The sequence below is a fragment of the Carcharhinus amblyrhynchos genome, chromosome 9 (genome assembly GCF_965287045.1).
Source record: "Carcharhinus amblyrhynchos chromosome 9, sCarAmb.v2.hapA, whole genome shotgun sequence".
In the NCBI taxonomy this organism is placed as follows: domain Eukaryota; kingdom Metazoa; phylum Chordata; class Chondrichthyes; order Carcharhiniformes; family Carcharhinidae; genus Carcharhinus; species Carcharhinus amblyrhynchos.
The window spans coordinates 22,339,888-22,362,291 of NC_137332.1; the positions used below are offsets into that span (position 1 = coordinate 22,339,888).

The window sequence follows — 22,404 nt, forward strand, 5'->3', positions numbered from 1 at the left end:
GTGAGGCAGCACTGCTAACCACTGTATTGTACCCCAAACAATAGAAATAGGTGAGTATGTACAGAAGCACTTTTTACCGAAGGATTGAGGTGAGTAGCAATAGTGGGATAAATGGAGTTGTAGACTTAGGTAGTGTACAGTGTGTAAGAAGGTTGGCTCCTGCTGAAATTTGTATGGGCGTGAAAAGCAATGTGATGAAGTCTGCATGGCAAGGCAGCATAAAGTCGAGGACAGATGTGGGGGAGGGGTGGGGGGGGTGAGAAGCGTCAGGATGGGAAATGAATTGCAGGTGAATTAGCAAATGTACTCACTTTCCCTGATCTGTTTACGTCATTACATTGAATCCTGTAGTGCATCCAAAGACAGGACACCATGATCCTGCTGCTAAGTTCAGTCATCCCTAACCATGGTGACTACTGCAGGTTCCTTCCTCCCACTGTTGGGGTAAACTATGTCCCTTCTGCTCCTGAATACACCCAGCAATAATTCCAGGGCTGCGTTATTAAACTTGGGCACTACCCTTGCTTTCTGTGCATCCACCTTTTAGTTCCTCCAAATCCTAATACTCCATTATTCTTTTAAAACAATTGAGATTACATCATGTGGGTGCAAAACAGACCCACTGTGCGACGTAGAGTCGCAGAATCCGGATATCAAAATTTATTGCTTTAATCAAGCAGAAAAATCTCTGGAGCTGATTTCATTTCTGGATTTCGCCCATGTAATTCCACCCCAACCATAAGGCGCCTTCATTTTACTGTCGGGAGCACTGCACTGAGGATGTTGATTGTGCTATTTTGAGTATTTTCTGCCTCTCCCCTTATTAAGATTGATGAGGCAATCCAGTCTGGATTGAAAGAGACTGATTTGATTGTGCATTTTTCTTTCCTCCTCTTTTGAACAATTTAGATCTCAAGACAATGTTTCCTGGGAACTGTATCAGGATTTGAAAACCAGGTAGCAAAGCTATCAGCTTAAGCCCTGATTTCTTATTCATCGCTTGCTGGACATGCTTTGATAGTTTTGGTTAAGGGATTGACTTTTGTAATAGCGGATATCCTTTTCTGCTACTGGGTGACTTGCATGTTCATGTCCCAGCCCTTTCCCATTTCAATTGACTGTCCTTATCTATAGCATTCTTAGCGTCTTTCATTATCTCTTTTTCCTCTCTTCAAAGTCTCCATGTAACACAATCTACTTACTGGCAGCAAACAACCTGATGTTGAATGCCTGCCATTGATGGTGTTCTGATTGAAGTAACATTTGTATTTTTCTCCCTCCCAATCCTGTGGTAATTTAACCAGCAATTTTCCCCAGGCGGAATAGCATGAATAGTGAACTAATGTTCTACCATGCACGGAAGTAATGCCATTCTTGCTGTGAAAGATTTCACAAATCTTCAGGTGTATAAATCGGATTGCTTTTCTTTGTAAAGGTTGAATTCAAATCTCTCAGAAACGTTGATTACATGGTACATCCATTGAAGCAATACATTGATCTGATACATAACAAAAGATTGAATCCAAACAAAGTTTAAAGTTTAAAAGTTTGTTTATTTAAGTTTATTTATTAGAGTCACAAGTAGGCTTACATTCACACTGCAGCGAAGTTACTGTGAAATCCCCTAGTTGCCACACTCCGGTGCCTGTTCGGGTACACAGAGAGAATTTAGCACGGTCAATGCACTTAACCAGCATGTCTTTCAGACTGTGGGAGGAGGAAACTGGAACACCCGGAGGAAACCTGCGCAGATATTAGGAGAACGTGCAGAGTCTGCACAGACAGGAACCCAAGCCGGGAACTGAACCCAGATCCCTGGCGCTGTGAGGCAGCTGTGCTTGCCACTGTGCTGCCCCAAACAAATCGAAACTCTGGATGGGGGAGAATTTTAACCCCCAAAAAACAATGTTTATGTCAGATGGAAGATTGACGTGTTTAAAAATCTGAATCCTGACATTGAGTTGCCTCCAATCCATACGCCTCTGGTGTTAACAAAGGCCAATCTGTTCCAAGATGGTGGTTGACAATTTAATAGGATGAGGCTGCAAGTTGCCCTGTTCTTCATCATTTTGAATTGAATGTGGGCACTAGGTTTCATAAAAGTTGAGAACCCCGCAACTAAACCCAGCTGGGGTTTAGATCCTAGGGAGGTTAGTGCCTTTCCAGGCACCTGCTGGATCCAGTCTGCTAGCTTGGTCAAATCCTGTGGTTGGACATTCCCCTTCCTTAACCTAATCAATATGCCTACTGACCTTCTCATGTGACCCATGTCCCTCCAGCCACCAATCTCCTGCCCAAATTCCTTTCTGCCCATTGAGACTCTGACCAATTTTCTACTCTAACCTGGCTGTGGCGAGCAGACCCACTTTGTGACATCCTCTGCCCCTGACTGGAAAATCTGTTGATCAGGCTGGCTTCTGAATGGGAAACCTATCACTGCTTTGGAGCCAAACCTCCCTGCTTGTGACAAGTCAGCTAAGTTAAAATCCAGCCTGACATTTCAATTTAGTCTGCCAGTGTAAAACCTCTCTCTCTGGTCTTGATTAGTGCATGAAATATATTTTATATGTTTTGATTGAAGTGCTGTAGGAGTCATGCAGTTCTCTTTGTTGGTACATTCTATAATCAATTGTGAAAGTCCTATTGTACTTCCCCATAGAAAAAGTACTAATTTATCGAATAGAAAGCTGAGATTGCAAATGTTTTTCTTTGATCCTTTGCACAGCCCCAGCTGGAAACTTGAACAGAAGATCTGGCACCTAGCCTTTGCCAATGTTGCTCTATAACCAGGGTGTGGGCTATGAAGTTGGCTATGCTTGCAGTTTCTCTTCCTTCTTCCTCGAGCTTTCTTTAGAATTGTGCTTGCAGAAATGCTACTAATGGGGAACTATCTGGTTAACACGATTACTGGACCTGGTGTTATCATTTGGTGTGGAGCATCTACATTGAAGTATCTCCATTTGCAAGCTTGGAGCTCTGGAAACAGCCGTACTATTTCCTAGTTTCAGGGAAGGAAATGAACAGTTAAATGCAACTTTCACTCCGTATGTTTTGGAATTAAGATTGTGCTTTGACCTCTGGCTCACTGGAAAATTGTGTTTTCATCATTAAGGTTTAAAGTTTATTCATTCGTCACAGGTAGGCTTACATTAACACTGCAGTGAGGTAACTGAAAATCCCCTGGCTGGAAGTGCCAGAAGATTGGAAAACGACTGTTACGCTGCTGTTTAAAAAAGGTAGCAGACAAAAGGCAGGGAATTATAGGCCAGTTAGTTTAATGTCTGTAGTTGGAAAAATGCTAGAGTCTGTCATCAAAGAAGAAATAGCAAGGCACCTAGAAAAGAATGGTTTGATCAAGCAGACACAGCACGGATTCGTTAAGGGGAAGTTGTGTTTGACAAATTTATTGGATTTCCATGAGGATGTGACTAGTGCAGAAGACAGGGAAACCAGTGGATGTGGTGTTTTTAGATTTCCAAAAGGCGTTTGATAAGGTGCCTCACAAAAGGTTAGGGTCTACGGAGTTGGGGGTAAGGTGTTAGCATGGATAGAGGATTGGTTGCCTAATAGGAAGCAGAGTTGGTATCAATTGGTGCTATTCTGATTGGCAGTTGGTGACTAGTGGAGTGCTGCAGGCATCGGTGCTGGAGCCTCAACCGTTTACCATTTACATAGATGATCTGGAGGAGGGGGCTGAGTGTAGGGTAACGAAATTTGCTGACGACACAAATATGAGTGGAAAAGCAAATTGCGTGGAGGGTGTGGAAAGTCCGCAGAGAGATCTGGATAGGCTGAACGAGTGGGCGAGGACCTGGCAGATGGAGTATAATGTTAGCAAATGTGAGGTTATCCACTTTGGTAGAAATAATAGTAGGAGGGATTATTATTTAAAAGGCGAAAAGCTGCAGCATGCTACAGTGCAGAGGGACCTGGGGGTCCCTGTGCACGAATCGCAAAAACCCAGTCTGCAGGTGCAGCAGGTGATCAAGAAGGCAAATGGAATGTTGGCTTTTATAGCGACGGGGATAGAATATAAAAGCAGGGAGGTCTTGCTGCAACTGTACAGGGTACTGGTGAGGCCGTAGCTGGAGTACTGTGTGCTGTTTTGGTCACCGCACTTGCACAAGGATATATTGGCCTTGGAGGGAATGCAGAGAAGGTTCACTAGGCTGATACTGCAGATGAGGGGGTTAGCCTATGAAGAGAGACTAAATAGACTGGGTTTGTACTCGTTGGAGTTTAGAAGGCTGAGGGAGGATCTTACAGAGACATATAAGATAATGAAGAGGATAGGTAGAGAGATTCTTCCCACTTAGAAAGGATAGCAGGACTCGAGGGCACAGCCTCAAAATAAGGGGGGGGGGGGCAGTTTAGATCGGAGTTAGGGAGGAACTTCTTCACTCAAAGGGTGGTGAACCTCTGGAATTCTCTGCCCATTGAAGTGATGCAGGCTACCTCGCTGAATATATTTAAGTCACGGGTAGATAGGTTTCTGATAGACAAGGGAGTTAAGGTTTATGGGGAGAAAGCGGGAAAGTGGAACTGATCCACTTCAGATCAGCCATGATCTTATTGAATGGCAGGGCAGGTTCGAAGGGCGAGATGGCCTACTCCTGCTCCTATTTCTTATGTTCTTATGCCACACTCCAGTACCTACTCAGGTACACTGAGGGGGAATTTAGCATGGCCATTGCACCTAACATGCACATCTTTGGGTTGTGGGAGGAAACCCACGCAGACACAAGCAGAACGTGCAAACGCCACACAGACAGTGACCCAAGCTGGGAATCGAACCCAGATCACTGCTGTGAGGCAGCAGTGCTAACCAGTGGACAGCATGGTGGCCCATGTTTACACAGCCCCTTGTAACATCATTGCAATGAAAATAACAGTGGTGTTTGTTAATTCTGAGGGCCTTTGTGCAGGCTTCAACGTGAGAAAGCTGAAGATTTCCAGTTTATCCTATTTGGACCTTTCAAACGTAAATATTTGTGACCTTAATTTCACAAGGCTCATTAACTGCAACATTGAAATTCTCACAACTCTTGAGCTTCTGTACAGCAATTGTTTTTCCTTTATCAACCTTACTTGAGAAATCCACCCTTTTTGTTCTAATGCAATACAGCTGTTTGGATCATTTCTCTCAGAATCTTTATGTACCAAACTTGTTATTGTTCCATTATTGAAGTCGATTCACATTTAACACCTCAATTCCAAAAAAAAATTGTGATGTTAAATTTATGTTATGTGCTTATTAAAAATATACCTGATGTCTTGTAATCTAAAAATTACTGCAGGAGTTTTCCCTACCTTAATTCTGCTTCATCTCAGAATGTTGTGCTTATTTTAACTGGCTGCAGCTTCTCCATGATGTTTCTTATTAGTACTGAGTTTGATGGTGCTGATACGAGAGCCTCGACAGTGGGAGCTAAATCCAAATGAAATTAGACTGGAACATGTTTTTTAATTGCTACTAATTATCTTCTAATACTGTGGTTTAAGATCGTTGTCACAGGAACGGCCGGCAAACTCATCCTCGACAGATCCAATCACTTACCTCCACAAGAACAAGGAGCTTTCCAATTACTGCAACTTGCTACAAGAGCATTACCACCAATGTTATGTGAAAGGTAATGTAAGTCCCCAGAGCTTCCTGAGGGCATATTGCACCCTGATGGTACATTAGCTCAACATCCATTACCCCCAATTCATGCTAGCAGTTTAAGATTTTGGATAACCCAAAAATTGAACATTACTCCTTTATGTTTATGTATATAAAAGCGAATTGATATTAACCTGTTGTAAACCATATATATTAAAATCCTCAAACATTTCTCTTCAGGACTTGTTATTTGTGATCTGGTGCCTGTTTGCTATTTAAAAACAAAACACAGATCTTCCATTCCCCATATAAAATTCACATTCTTATATATTGGCTTACATAAGGTTCTGTACTGGCTGCTTTTAGAAAAATCAGAAGCAGCTAATTGATTCTGACATCCCTGATAAGGTGGTGGGGGATCCTGTTCAAATCTCATGCTGTTTAAACATATAATTTGTCAGTTTAAGTTTGGAGAATTAAGTGGTATGCTTGTTCTACACCACATTTATAGAGAAATTATCTTGATGACAAAACATTTCATTTTGGAGGAGACGCATCACAATACCTACCTGTTATTGTCATGCGATCCTCATTCTTCAATCCGTTGGTAAAAATATCAAGGAGTGTGTTCAAATTTTGCGTTTTAATTAACTACCATTAAAAATCAAAATCAAACACTTCAGTTCTCCTCACAGCACCAGAATAATCCTAAATCAAAATTATGAATGGTATCTTTTGTCTATTATATCAATCAAAGTTGTGCTTGTTTAATCCAATTCTTTAAAGTTTATTTATTAGTGTCACAAGTAGGCTTATATTAACACTACAACAAAGTTACTGTGAAAATCCGCTCGTCACCACACTTCGGCACCTGTTCGGGTACACTGAACATAAGAACATAAGAAATAGGAGCAGGAGTAGACCATCCAGCCCTTCGAGCCTGCCCTGCCATTCAATAAGATCATGGCTGATCTGTCGCTGCTCAGTTCCACTTTCCCGCCCTCTCCCCATAACCCTTAATCCCCTCTCCTATCAAAAACCCATCAACCCGCGTCTTAAAAATATTTAGTTTAGAATATTTAGTTTGTTTGATATTTAATTTATTTATTTATATAAGTATTTATCTTGAGGCTGTGCCCCCTAGTCCTATTGTCTTTTTTGAGCGGGAAGAGTCTTTTCACCTCGCCACACCAGGTTAAAGTCTAAAAGATTTAATTATTCCAAATAAACCTGTTGGACTTAAACCTGGTGTTGTGAGATGTCTTACTGTGTCCACCCCAGTCCAACGCTAGCATCTCCACATCACGAGTACACAGAGAGAATTTAGCACCTAATGAGCATGTTTTTTTTGGACTGTGGGAGGAAGCTGGAGCACCCAGAGGCAGCTCTCACAAACATTAGGAGAATGTGCAGACTCAACACAGAGAGTGACCCAAGCCAGGAATCAAACCCAGCTCCCTGGCGCTGCGGGGCAGCAGTGCTTGCCACTGTGCTGCTTGTACACCAACACTAAGTTTTCTGCCTTTTATAAAGGTGGATGGTACATGTGAGTAAGGAGTGTTTTTTGTAGTTTGGATTATGGTCCAGTGCTGATATTAGTTTAACTTGTCATATATGTGATGAGGGATTACTTAGTTTGAAAAAAACTGGAGCAAGTGTTTCATTCCTAAAATTGATTTCACTCACTTTAATGGACATAATATTGACCTCTAAAGTTTAGATGAGGGAAGAACATGCTTATTTTGAGTGTCACTTTATCTTTAAGATGCTATTTTCTTTTTTGTTTGAAAGGTGTGTTTAGGAGTTTACAGCAATCCTATTACATAAGCTCCCAGGACCTCCTTACAGCTATGGACTACTGTGAGGAATTGCTGCAGGAAATTGACATCACCACTTTTCTGCAGACACTTTGTGGACACATCCGATTGTTCCGTGAAAGTCATGACTTGCAGCTTTGGAATGATCATGCATCCAACCCTACAACGTTTGTGATTGGAGAAGTCGAACGTGAAGATGAGAGGATGCAGAGGGGTGTTCTTGCATCTACTTCAAGGTAACCTGTTTCCAGTTGTCAGCTTATCTCCCAGCAGGAACATTTTAGTTTAGCCTGGACCAATAGTTGTGTTTACCAGCTGTCTGATAATGTGGTCTGATTCATAGGTCGCACTGGCAGGTTAGCAGCATCAGGGTTGAAAATCCTGCCTTAAAGTAATCTCTTACATTCAAACCTTTTAACTTGTGATGAGTAACAAATAACTTACTGAAATACTATAAGCACATGTATATAATTTCTCTTCACTTACGCCGTCCAAACTATTGTAATTTACTTTTCTATGCTAACCTGATTGTTCTATTGATGGTGTCATCAGAGGTATTCTAAATCATTGAGTTAAAATATTGTGTTCGGTTTTATGTGCCTTACTTTATAAAGGATCTTTGGCGATCACTCGCTAACGAATGTGTTTGCCCACTTGAGAAACTCTGTGTTACTGCTTATGGGTTCTGTGGGTCTTTGCTTGGCTGATGAACTCAAATCTAGAACCACATCTTCGAGTACATCCTTGGCAGGTGTTTCCAGGAAGCGGGTTCAGTTCTTGGACTCTAGATTGCTAGTATTCCTTTCTCAGCTCCTTTTCCATGCCTCCTCTTATTATCAGGTGTCCTCGAAGCATTGTGTCCCTTCAATCAGGGTGTTCCCCAAAATTCCTCTTTTGACAAAGTGTCTCCCAGGAATTGACATCTGTGTTATATTTCTTGAAGGAAGCCTTTGAGGTGCCTTTAAAGCGCTTGTTCAGGAGCCTTCTTTGAGCTGGGTGAAGAAAATTTGCTTTGGCAGTCAGGATTCTGATGTTAGTATGCCTGTCTTCCCAACTGATGCAGAGAATCCATCTTAGCATGATGTACCTCTCCAGGGCCTTGAGATGGTGCCTGTACATAATCCAGGTTTCTTAGCTGCACTGAAGATTTGATTTGATTTATTATTGTCACGTGTATTAGTATACAGTGAAAAGTATTGTTTCTTGAATGCTATATAGACAAAGCATACCAATCATGGAGAAGGAAAAGAAAGAATGCAGAATGTAGTGTTGCAGTCATAGCTAGGATGTAGAGAAAGATCAACTTAATGCAAAGGTCCATTCAAAACTCTGATGGCAGCAGGGAAGAAAATGTTCTTGAGTCGGTTGTTACGTGACCTCAGATTATCGTATCTTTTTCTTGATGGAAGAAGGTGGAAGAGAGAATGGCTGGGTTGTTTAGGGTCTTTAATTATGCTGGTTTTTGCTGAAGCAGCATGAAGTTCCCCCCTCCCCCACACCAGATAGGGGGGAAACGTTCCATGTTTGGAAGAGTTTTTCCATCCACCTTGATGTAGGGAGAGACCAGACCTTGCCCCGGGATGGGTTTGGTAAAGGACTTGACTCTTCTTATGGTTGAGGCTGAGACTGATTCTTCGGTATGCTCCAGCGAATGTATCAAGCACGGCTTGCTGATTCTTTACTGAGAAAGTGGAAATGGTGATGTCATCCATTTACCGAGATTCCACAAGTGATGTCAGTGTTATTTTTATCTTGGATTTCAACTGAAGGAGCTGGAAAAGTTTTCTGTCCATCCTGTAGATGATGTCCACTCTACTGGGATACTTGATCTTACCAAAGTGAAGTGTGGTGGTGATTAATATGGAGAAAATGGTGCAGGTGATGACATCCCTGCTTGACTCCAGTTTTGAGTGGGAAGGTTTCTGCCTTATTTCTGTCAGCGGGGGCTGTCACTGACATCGTGTCATGGACGAATCAGGGGATGCTGATTTAATTTCAGGGTCTTCCATAGCATTTACGATTGACTGAGTCAGAAGCCTTGGTCAGATTGATGAAGGCCGTGTAGAGTGGCTGATATTGCTCCTGGCATTTCTACTGAAGTTGTTGAACAGTGAGAATCATGTCCACTGTTCCATGGTTTTGTTGGAAGCCATGCTGGCCTTCTGAAAGCATTGCTTCAGAGACTGGGAGAAGGTGGCCTCCAGGTTGGAGGAGAAGCTTCTTTGGACTCATCATTGGCATCACGTGTTGGGGCGTAGGTGCTCACGAGCGTTTCCTGCTAGTTCTTGGCAAGTTGTAGATGGAGAGTCATGAGGCACTTGTGAACACTGGCAAGGAGGTTTGAGAGTCATGTGACGAATTTGTTCTTGATATCAAATCCAATTCCATGTGTCCTGTGCTAATCCTCATGTTTTCCCCACCAGAAGAAGGTGTAACCACCACCTTCTTCCCTCAGCTGCTCTTTGACATTGTTGCCCTGCAAGAGACCCAGTGTTGAAGTGCATGAGTTCATGGGCAACAAGGGCAATTCTCCATTCTGGGCAATTGTTTTGCTCATTATCCTTGAGGCTTCATACATTCCAGGTTCAGAAATTGAGTTTAACTTTGAATTTCTAACCATAGGTAGATGAGCCTGCTGGATGTGGCTTTCCAGCCACGTTGGAGACGGAACAGATTATTTTTAGGGCACCAATCTAGCCCTTTCCCCATGTGAGGTGAGCAGAGTGGAATCTGAGAGGGCTGCTCAGTCACGAAGGAGGCTGCCGAAACGCTCTCCTATTGCTATTCCAAGAGTGAGATGACTGAATCAAACTTCACCATCTAATTGCTGGTCCGAAGCTAGGGATTTCCAGATATGTCTTGCTGATCACGGCAGTGTTTGTGAATCAAGCATCACCATCTATGTGCTGGTCTGAAGCAAGGGATTTTCAAATCTGTCCATCACTTCTCGCTGTTCGCCGGAGGGTTTGTCTGTGTGGGGGTTTATTGGTTTCCCCTAGGTACACACCTGGTGTGGGACATCATCTAACGTGAGTATGCTATTGCACATCGGCAGACACCCAGTCCTTGACATAGGTTAGGTCCAGTTCCAGTGGCAAGAGAACCTCTGCAGCTGGGCATCTCCTTACTGCTGCAGCCTTCATCCACCATCACAGCCATTGATACAGTACAAGTATCTTATGCCCAATCCACTGTTGAGGTCTTGTTTTAGATTGTGCTTTGTCTGGTTCCTCCCCTCTGATCTTTACTGCTCGGGGTGACACTGCCAGGGGGTTTAAGACGCCCATTGGCATCGCTCTCAGGATCAATGGAATGTTCACGGCAAGATAGCAATCCAAGAAAAAGTTTAGACAGGATGTTAAGGCCATGGAGAGAGGGTATAGAAGAGATTGTCTTCTATTGAGAGATTCCTGGAGTTTTAGTTTTGAGAAAGGAGGTGATCATATGGAGATACTCAAAATTATTGGAAAAACCAATTCCCATTGCTGAGGAACTAGAAGGTGGCACAGTGGTTACCATGGTTGCCTCTCAGTGCCGGGTACTGGGTTTAATTCCATTCTTGTTTAACTGTCCGTATGGAGGGTCAGCAGGCCTCCTTTTACACTGTAGGGATTCTACAAAGACATAAATTTACCATCATCGCTAAAAAATTAAGGACGAGGTTAGGAGAATTATTTTTGACAACCGAACATGCTGAGAAACAGAAGTGTAAGGGGAATCCAGGTAACATTTAAAAGGGGATAAATGTTTGCAAAAAGGAAAACTTAGAAGAATATTGAGAAAGGGCAAGAGAATGGAACAAAGTGGCTATCTCTTTCAGGGAATTGGCAAAGCTAATTGCCTCCACCCGTGCAGTAAAACATCAGGGTTTACGGATGGATTTCCGGAGAACAAGGCAGAGACTCTGCCACCAATGGTGAGATAAAGGGAGGGGTGAATCAGTTAAAGCCAGAATATAAAACTCTTGCAAACTTACTTCAAAGATAGTAAATGATGCATACTGACAGTATTAACTGGCTGCTATTGTGCATCACTTCAGCTAACCTGAAGCACCCCCCCTGCCACCGCCGCCGACACCTCGGCAATTGTGGGTGGCCCTGACCTGCAATACATCCCACGCCGACCCCCCCCCCCCCACCCCACCGGCCTACATTGATCGCGATCCCGCCCCCCTCCCCCCACCGTTTGCTGCAGAATGGTAGTGCCCCCACCCATTGGCCCTGCCCCTACTGGCCCCGTTGTACTCTGGCACCTTCCCCTATTGGCCTTGCCATCTGGCATTGCCCAGGTGCCAGGGTGGTACTGTCAGTCTGGCACTGCCTAGGGAGCACCCCCTTTTTCTCTGCCTCCCCACGGGATCTCAGTGGCCTCCGATTCTAACGGCGAGGCCAACCCGACTGCACCCTGTTCATGGTGAGCACGTCTATTCCTTGCTGGTGTGAATCTTTCCCAGAGAGGTCATAAGAGGGAGAGCGGGGCTTGGGCGATTGAGCACCGGGCTCGCTAAGCAGACGTAGAACAGCTTTATAATAAATTACATGCATTAACCTGCCTCTTGCCCATTTCTAGTGAGAGGCTGACTGCACCGGAAATCCAGTGCTCATAAAATGGTGGTGGTCGTGCTGAACACTTCATGCCCAACTTTACCCCACCCGAAAACAAGTGCAAGGTGATGATAAAATTGCCCCCGCTCTCTCAGTTTCAGTTCTTTTTCCTGTGCTGTGAGCTGATTGTTGGTCACTGTGCACATCAGAGTTTTCGCTGTTTCCTGGTCTGTGTTGCTGCTGCTTGTCAATAAGCCAAGGGTGCGGCTCAGTAAGATCTTATTCGGCACAGGGGAAGCCACTCGACCTGCACATAACCCAAACTTTTTTAATAGAATGGACAGAGTCTCCTTGGGTGGTTTTATTTTCCATTCAGTTTCCTCGTAGTTTAAGGGAACTTCTTATCTATGAATCAAAGTATAGAGAAGACAGTACGAAAGCAATAACCTAACAATTGCACTTAAAATATTTATGTTCACTTCTAATAAAGGATGCTGCATGCTATCCAAAGATACAACTGTTGTTTTGTGGGGTTCCATCAAGATGGCTTCACTTTTTATTCTTGCTATTTTGTTCCTGGAAGTTCACATCTACACTGACATGCTTGAGAAATACAGTTTTGACAAACTAATGGCTTGAAATGCAGTAGAGTTTTAAAATGGAAGTAAAGGTCTTTGCCTTTAGACGTGCAAATAAATGACTGCATTCAAACTTTAGAGTAATCATGGTTGTGAAGAGAACAGCAGTGAAGGGTTTTCCAAAGATGAGGAGTTAGTCATATGAAGAAAGAGTGAACAGTTTAGGCCTATACTCTGGAATTTAGAAGAATGAAGGGAGATCAAATTGAGGTATTAAAGATGATGAAAGGTATGGATAAAGTAGACGTGATGGGGCATTCTCAGACGAGAAGTCATTGGATAAGGGGTAGCAAATCTGAAACAGTTGAGGAGAAACTACTTCTCCCAAAGGGTTATGAATCTGGAATTCACTACCTCAAAGTGCCGTGAATGCTGGGGCAATGCGTAAATTTAAGGAGCAGTTAGACAAATTTTTAATTGATAATGAGTTGAAAGGTTATGGGGAGAAGGCAGGAAAATGGGGATAAGGAACATATCAATCATGTTCGAATGGTGGAGTGGACTCGATGGGCCGAATGGCCTAATTCTGCTTCTGTATCTTATGAACTTATGAAGGCCTGGGAGTATTCGAATATCAACATGAGTAAGTCGAATCAGACTGTTGAGTGAAGGAGCATGGTGATAGTTTACCATGTGCATTCAGGTAGCTAGTAAAAAAGAAACCTAATGATTTCAGTGGAACTTCAAATTCTGTCCAACCTTCCTCCATTAGTTGTAAGTTGTGCCCCTTAGAATTACAATATAAATAGTTGGTATACGAATACTTTGATCTTGAGCAACTATGCATATAAAACCATTGTGTGTGCCTTTAACTCTGAAAGATGACAGCATGCGTTAGCATATTTGAGACACAGTTATGTAGACTTTATAGCACAGAAACTTGCAATCTATGCTGCCATTTATCCACACGAACCTCTTCCCATTTCTCCCTCCAGCCCCGTAAGCATTCTTGTCTTCCTTATGTACTCACATAGCTTCTGCTTAAATACATCTATGCTACCCGTCTGAACCGCTCCATGTTTAAGCGAATTCCACATTCTCCTTGGGTAGTGAGGATTCTCCCGAATTCCCTGTCGGATTTATTGGTGATTGTTTCATATTTATGACCTCTAGGTTTGGCCTCCCACAAGTGGAAATATCCTGTGTCTTCCGTATCAAAATCCTTTTGTAATTTTCAAAGCCTTTAATATTTCCATTAACGGGTCTGTGACTTGGTCCAGCTTTCTCCGTGATTTGACTGAAATTTGCTTCTGGATCTTCGTGACTGTTGAATCTTCTCATAGCGACCAGATCAAAAACCCCACGTCTCCTGCTGGCCTTGGAAGTTGGTTCATGCTAATGAAACAGTTTTAAATTGCCATATGTGAATTTGATTGAAGCAATAAACTGGAGAAAAATAGGTGTTTGAAGCTGATAGCAGCTGGTGTGAGTTGAATTATACTGTATTACTGCTCCATAAATTTCAACTGGGAGTTACATGCCCTGTGAACACTGTTCTGATCCTGAAATCTCAAAGTGATAAATGACCATTAACTTGATAATCATGTCTATTCAAAGGGCTGACGTTGCTGCAGTTTTATATTGCCTGGCAAACTGAAATTCTTCTCAAAACTTTCTGAATCAGTTTAAATGCAGATTTCCTTCACCCGATCTTTTTTTTGAATTGTAAGGGGTAGGGGGAGGGAACCTGCAATGAATGAGATTAAATATGTCACAGGAAATTCTCTTCGGGAGAATTTGTTTTGCCCTTGTTTGACGGGTGATCATGTTGTGGGGTGAAGCAGTAATTAATCACACTGACGTTTTTCTTAGTTACTGCTTCCATGTCAGCCTTGCTGAACAATATAAGGTGGCTGTGGATATCTGAGAAGCTTCTTGTTATTAATGATTAGCCTTTGTCAGATTGTCAGCAACAATGACTAGTTTTTATACAGCACAGTTAATGTAACAAAATGTTCCAAAGCCATTCACAAAAACATTATAAAGTGAAATTTGACACCAAGCCACATGAAAGGGGAGAATGATCAAAAGTTAGCTACAGAGGTAAATTTTGAGGAGCACCTTAAAGGAAAAAGAAGTGGAGAGGCAGAGATGTTTGCAGAGGGAATTCCAGATCTTAGAGCTTTGGCAACTGAAGGTATGGTTGCCAATGGCAAAGCGAATAATATTTGGGATATTCAAGAATCCAAAATTAGAGGAATTTGGATGTCTCAGAGGGTTTCAACAGGTCTATCAGCATCTGTGGGGAGAGAATAGAGCCAATATTTCAAGTCTGGATGACTCTTCATCAGAGCTGTCAAAGTGTTGAAACATTGGCTCTATTCTCTCCCCACACACGCTGTCAGACTTGCTGAGATTTTCCAGTATTTTCTGTTTTTGTTTCAGATTCCAGCCTCTGCAGTATTTTGCTTTTATCCTAGAGGGTTTTTGGGCTGGAGGCAATTACAGAAATAGGGAGGCATGAAGTAAGGCTTGGACAATTTTAAGATTGAGGCAGTGCTTAACCAGGAGCCGGCTTAGGTCAGTGAACACAGGAGTGATGAATGGACGGACTTAATGCAAGTTAGTATATAGCTAGCAGAGTTTCGGATGATATCACCTGTCATTACTACCACCACCTCGTATTTATATAGCACCTCGATTGCAATTAAACTTCACTTAACATTTCACAGGCATGAAAACAGACACCATTGCTCAACATATGCAAAATATTTAATATATGTTCGCACGGATGAATGAATAAGACATTCAATTTTGGCAGGATACCAGAGAAGTTATAGTATTAGAGTTAGCACTTGGTATTGACTGTAAGTGGATCTGTTCTCAATGCAAAGGATCTTGTAAACAATTGTGATGTTTGTATTGCTGGATTTTAATTTCTATAGTCACTTGATAATGTTTTGTTATCAGTATAGAGACGGAAGACCTCAGTGAGCAAGATTTGAAGAGTGTCCAGTCCAGTGTTGCCTCCCCGGTAACACATGAAGAACCAAAAGCGAAGAAGATCTATCCAGAATTTCCTCTATCCCTTCTTCAGTCCAGCCAGCAATGTGAGGTCTATCCCAACTTACACAATATCATTCAGGTATTACAAAGCAGCAACTTCCATAACTCGTTTAGTATAAGGACAGTAGAGGAGCAATTATTAAAACAATGCAGATGGAGAAGGGATGCACCGTCATTCTTAAAGATAAAGTGTTCAGAAATAAGTTTTGAAGGAGCAATGGGAGTATAAGATTAAAGGGATGATATCAGATAAAGGTCAGGCTTTTAGCAAATAATCACATTCAGCACATCTAGTAGCAATGTTCAGTACTGGGCTTATTGGAGTGAAGAATGTATTAGATTTTAACTTGATTACAAATGCTCAACTAATCGTCTTTCATTTGGCAAATCTTTTGATGAGCAGTATGCTTAAAATTAAAGTAAGTAGCTGGTTAAAATTTATCTTTTCATGTAGATGTTAATTTTTACCTCATTTTTTGCTTTGCAACATGTCTTTTCAGAACAAATTCCTTGAGATTGGACGACAGCATTTCAAGACAGTGCCTTCAAACCCTTATTACTTCTTTTACTGTCCTCCTTCAGCTAAGAAAGAGGCAAGTTTGCAATGACCTGAAGCATGCATTATGATTGGGATTTGAGTCAGAGATTTAAGAAAAGAAATGATGTTAGGCTGTAAATTGCTCTACTAATGAGATATGCAGATTGTCTGCACTAAGTCACAAATCATATTATATGGTTACAAACCGTGGCAATTCCCAAAGAGATATGCAAATCAGCCACTTTGTTAAGGACATTGAGGGACAGATTGACAATGCTGCCTGATTAAAAACGTTATCTGCTTACAAATGGGGTTAAACCTCACAAGGGATGTGCTTTTCCACTTTAATTTTTTCCTTTTAATTTATTCAGGGTATGTTTCATGGACAATGGCAGATTCACAGTACTTAATTCACATGGTTATTCTCATTGTGAGTGTTTCAATGATGACTGCTGGCAGGGAACTTGTGCGTTGCAGAACTGTAGCTGCATAATCCTGCCCCTAATTGACAGTTATGTGTGGATTTTCTAACACAGATTAAGGGATAGTGAAGAAGTTTGGAAAACTAAATTCAGTAGAATCTTCAAATCCCTACAGTGCAGAAAGAGGCCATTTGGCCCATCGAGCCTGCACTGACAACAGAGTCATCTAGCCCCTATCCCTATAACTCACATTTACCATGCTAATCCCCCTGACATTAAGGGGAAACTTAACATGGCCAATCTATCTAACCTGCACATCTTTGGTGTGTGGGAGGAAACTGATGCAGACACAGGGAGAATGTGCAAATTCTGCACAGACAGTGACCTGAGGCTGGAATTGAACCCGGGTCCCTAGAGCTGTGAGATAGCAGTGCTAACTATTGTGCCACCGTGCTGCCCCCAAACTGATCTCAATAGCAGCAGCAGGTACCAAAACCCACTTCGGTAAGCCTGGAGATGAGATGTTATGCATGAGTTTACTTTTCATTTTCTTCTCGAATTGCAGACTAGCATTCTTGTTCATGGAAAACTGATACCATTGAAAGGGGCGGTATGGAACTAGCCTGCATTAGATTACTTCTGTGGTAATTTACAAGCGTTACATATGTTTATTGCAGTTTTCTAGATGCGCTCTATTGTGCAATTTTAAATTGCTGGTGCGATAGGGAGAGGGAGACACCATTTAAAGGTGGTGTTCCCCATTTGTAATTTTTTTCAGCACTTTGATATAATCTGCTCAGCAACTACTTTGTAGAATTTGTGCAGCACCTTTAACATAGTAAAATAACCCAAAGGGAAGTAGCACCTGGCAAGAATAGAAGTCGGAAGAGACCAGACTAAAGAATTGAGAAGGCATTAAAAGGTAGAGCTGGAAGTAGCAAGGTAGAGAGATTTAGGGAGGGAGTTCCAAAGAGTAAAGGCAGAGTCAGTTTAAGCAAAGATGTGGAATCACCAGGGGACATAATTTCCAACTTTTTCTATCCTTTCCCAGATTAATTTCTTTTTAACTAACCTGACAGCAACTTTCTCCAGTGTTTGTGGGACTTTTTTTTAAAAGGACATGCTGTGCTATAATAGTGAGGTTACTATGTGTATTAATGTACAGAATGGGCTATGCTTTCTGGTTTTGTTTCCTAGTTTTCCAGCATGTATGGTTGGAAGCAAGGCTGGGGATACGCTTTGCTATTTCCTTAACCTTACACTGTTCCCTCTTTCAGTCGGATGGATCTGCCTAGATAAAATGTGTGTGTTAAGAAATATCATGCTAACTAGGGAAACACCCGCCCTGTTGAATGCTGGACAATGGCTGTTATTTGGCAGTGTTCCTTAATCAGAAGGATTTGAGAATAATTGTGTCAAATCTCAGTAAACACATACCCTATCAGCAGCATCAAATTTGTTTTTTTTTAATTATTAGCTTTGTAACTATTTTCTTCTTCCCACTGCAACAAGTCCCTTACAGGGAATTTCCAGTTCCCCCAGTTAGGACCAGTGGCTCTGGAAGACTTAAGGAGCTTGTCTCATATGGATGGGGTGAGGGGTGCATTTCTGAGAGGGACAAAAGTCATGTTCCTCTGAATACATCCTCATTCAGAATGCCCAGACCACTGACTTGTATTTAAAACCATGTATACCTTGTATTTAAAAAAGTGGAAATCTAATAATGCCTACCAGCATTGACTGAGAAGACCTGGGGTTGCTGTGATTGAGATTTTCTTAAATGCGCTTTGTTCCAAAATATGTAGGAAGAAATTTATCAAGATGAAAGGGAGCGAAAACAGAGTGAAGAGAATGACCTGTCTGAGTTGGAGAATGCAGGGGAGGAGGGTAAGGTGCTTGGGAATTCTGAGGTGTGTCGTGGTTTAATGATCAGTTGCATTCACTGTTCTAATTGATTGTTAGGTTCTGAATCAGTAGTTTACAGAATAACTTGGGGAATGGAATTTATTCCAGATATTGTGGCTATTGTCTGCATCTACCACAGGAATGTTAAATGAAATGCGTTGACTACAGAGTAAAATTCCAAAATCAAATTTGACTAAATTTCAAACTTAATTTCCTGTTGCATCATAATATTATTTCCCTTTCCCATAGTAACCTGAATTGTCAGAGTGTCAGTTCCAATTTGAGCAGATTTAAGAGCTGGACTCATTGGGAATTGGTTTAAAGTTTCTCAATTTATCCTGGGACATTCAAAACCACCATTGTAATGCTGAAGGGCATTACAATAGTCTAGTCAGGATTCCTACTCAGTGCTAAGATGAAATGATAGTTTTAAAGAACAAAAAAATTACAGCACAGGAACAGGCCCTTCAGCCCTCCAAGTCTGTGCTGACCATGCTGCCTGACTTAACTAAAACCCCTGACCCTTCTAGGGACCATATCCCTCCATTCCCATCCCATCATGTATTTGTCAAGATGCCCCTTAAAAGTTAAAATCGTATCTGCTTCCATTACTTACCCCCGGCAGTGAGTTCCAGGCACCACCACTCTCTGTGTAAAAAAAAACCTGCCTCGTACATCTTTAAACCTTGTCCCTCGCACCTTAAACCTGTGCTCCCTAGTAATTGACTCTTCCACCCTGGGAAAAGGTTTCTGACTATCCACTTTGTCCATGCCCCTTTTAATCTTGTAGACTTCTGTCAGGTTGCCCCTCAACCTCCATTATTCCAGTGAGAACAAATCAAGTTTCTCCAACCTCGTGTAACACACAGAATCTTTATAGTGCAGAAGGAAGTCATTCAGCCCATCTAGTCTGCACATGTACTACACCGTCTTCAAAAATATTATTTTGACAGATATGATTCCTGAATTTCATTGCCAACATTTCAGGCTTGCATCCAATAACAACCATTTCAGTTGGGAGCTGTCAGCTGGAATTTTAAATGTTAGGTTTTGAGGTCTTTCTAGGATAAATTAACTTCAGTATTTGCACTGTTATGACTTCACTTTCTGGAATCCAATAGGGAATACATCTGGTTGTGGCATAGTGACCGAGAGTGATCCAGATCTGGAGGTGGAATATCGGGAAAGATCTGACAAAGAGTTACAGGATATAGATTCACTCTCAGATACCAACACTGTGAATAGGGATGATGATTCGTTCAGTGTTCTTGGGGGAGATTCTTTAAATGAGCAAGACTTCTCTGACCAGGAAATGCCGCCATTATTTGTTCATCTTACTTGCTCACTTGGCGGGAAGAAGTGCCACGGACCATTCTCAGTGGAATCCATACCAGTGGAGTCACTGCCTACTTGCCTTGGTAAGTGAAGAGCTTGGTTTTTAAGTGAGAAACTTGGGGAATAATGTGACTTGTTGCAGCTTATTTTTCACTTACTTCCATTCCCTGACATTGAAAGGATAGACTGAAATCCTGCTGACTAGCTTTTATGTGCTATCTATGAGTTGAAGGCTTTCTCTTTCCCCTGCTCTTCTGCCAGCCTGTCTCCTTGTGCTGACATAATATTAATGAGGAGAGGTTTAGATGTAAACCCTGGTAATGTCACTCAGCACAGGAATTATACTCCATGCAGACAGGATTCATTTTGGTAGGACAAACTTGAATGCAGATTACAGGGTCAACGCCAGGGTTCTAAGGAATGTGGAGGAACAGAGATCTTGGGGTTCATATCCACAGATCTCTGAAGGTTGCCACTCAAGTGGATAGAGCCGTGAAGAAGGCTTATAGTGTGTTAGCATTTATTAACGGGGTTTGAGTTTAAAAGCTGTGGGGTTATGCTGCGACTATACCAGATGTTGGTGAGACCACATTTGGAATATTGTGTTCAGTTCTGGTCACCTCACTATAAGAAGGATGTGAAAGCATTGGAGAGAGTGCACAGGAAATTTACCAGGATGCTGCCTGGTTTGGAGGGTAGGTCTTATGAGGAAAGGTTGAGGGAGCTGGGGCTTTTCTCTTTGGAGCAGAGGAGGATGAGAGGTGACTTAATAGAGGTTTATAAGATGATCAGAGGGATTGATAGAGTGGACGTGCAGAGACTATTTCCTCGGGTGGATGTAGCTGTTACTAGGGGGCATAACTATAAGGTTCATGGTGGGAGATATAGGAGAGATGTCCAAGGTAGATTCTTCACTCAGAGTGGTTGGGGTGTGGAATAGACTGCCAGCTGTGATAGTGGAGTCAGACACTTGAGGAACTTTGAAACGGTTATTGGATAGACACATGGAGCACTCCAGAATTATAGGGAGGGGATAGCTTGATCTTGGGATTAGACATAGTTTAGCACAACATTGAGGGCTGAAGGGCCTGTACTGTCCTGTAATGTTCTATGTTCTGTACTTCTACTTGCTGCACAGTAGTACTATCTTTAATAGTGCGGTGGCAGTGACAGTCATTTTAAGTGCTACCTTGTTCATGTTATCAACCAGTAATGAATGGTCAGTATGCGCACTAACAGGATCTCTTAACATTGTCTGTTCTTTCGTGGCGAATAAGCTACTTAGATCTGGAACATTACAAAACTCTTGTACTACCTGGAGCATCGATTTCCCATCCCATTGATGATTGGTTAAAACACAGGAAACTCTCTCTAATTGTTGCTCTGTTTTCATTTAGGTGAAATTATCAGCTGCCTGGAGAACTTCCCAGTCAAATCAATTGATCTCAATGACCTAGTTGTCACGCTGGACATTTTTGTGCTGACTCTTCCTTTAGAAGTTGAGATTATGCCTCCTCATGTAAACCATCACAGGTTGGTCAAGAATCTATTATTAGTTTTGCAAGCCTCAGCTGAAGAGTACATGAGTGACTATTGCATCTGATAGAGCATACAGAACCTTTGTTTATCCCTAATCTAGAATGTTAGCCTACTATGAGCTCAAGTCTCTCTGACTCTAAATGAAGAGTGCTATCATTGAGTCAGGGCAGATGTTTTGATAAAGTTTCTCATATGACCTTTGGTATAAAGTCTGGGTCACTCTTCTGGAAAATATTCCAATGAACTATCAATGTGCTTTTAATAAAAGGTCATAGGGTGACATGGTGGCAGAGTTGTTGACACTGCTGCCTCACATCACCAGGGACCCAGGTTCAGTTCTGGCCTTGGGTGGCTGTCTGCATGGAGTTTGCGCGTTCTCCCTGTGTCTGCATGGATTTCCTCTGGGTACTCCAATTTCATCCCATGCTCCAAAGATGTGTAAGATAGGTTGATTGGCCATGCTAAATTGCTGCTTGGTGTCATGGGTATTAGGGTAAATACATAGAGTTATGGGGATAGGCCTACATGTATTGTTGTTGGTGCAGGCTTGAGGGACCAAATGGCCTCCTTCTGCACTGTGTGGATCCTATGATTCTAATATTATGACACAGAAACAGATATATCATCCATCATGATTTCACTGCTGGATTTCTCCATATGAGCCGCCCAGTTTAATTCAGTCTGCTTCTCGCTCCCTGTATTCTCTAATGTCTCTCTTATCAGGCATGAACTCTCTTTCAAAAAAGTGAATGGACGATGCTGAGCAAGTTCAGACAAATAATTCCACGATTTGACCACCCTCTATATAAAGGCATTTTATTCTGCTTCTCCTTACTACTTTTGGTGATCGTCTTACACATGTAACCTTTGTTGTTGTCTCCCCAACCAGTGGAAGCAACTTACTAAAACGTGTCTGGTCTCATGAGCTGCATCCACTGAGGCCACAGTAATCAGACAGCTGGTAACACAGTGTTGTCATTTAGATTGTGTATGTGGGTGTGTAGCAATAAGTGGAAATCCATTTGCTTGCCCAAGCTGTGCTTGAGTTATAGAGCTGT

At 42.1% G+C, this 22,404-nt stretch overlaps 1 protein-coding gene across 6 annotated transcripts in view; it reads left to right on the top strand.

Annotated features, from left to right (window-relative positions):
* szt2 (SZT2 subunit of KICSTOR complex) overlaps positions 1-22,404 on the top strand; it is a 216,868-nt gene that overhangs the window by 53,114 nt on the left and 141,350 nt on the right. For 5 of the 6 annotated variants that reach the window (XM_080195317.1, XM_080195312.1, XM_080195316.1 and 2 more), the window contains 8 exons: positions 910-957; positions 5,503-5,630; positions 7,394-7,655; positions 15,512-15,686; positions 16,108-16,204; positions 18,377-18,454; positions 19,594-19,890; positions 21,205-21,340. In XM_080195317.1, coding sequence (XP_080051443.1) covers positions 910-957; positions 5,503-5,630; positions 7,394-7,655; positions 15,512-15,686; positions 16,108-16,204; positions 18,377-18,454; positions 19,594-19,890; positions 21,205-21,340 — 1,221 coding nt within the window. The remainder of the gene's footprint in view (positions 1-909; positions 958-5,502; positions 5,631-7,393; positions 7,656-15,511; positions 15,687-16,107; positions 16,205-18,376; positions 18,455-19,593; positions 19,891-21,204; positions 21,341-22,404) is intronic. The other variant, XM_080195315.1, reaches the window with a different exon arrangement.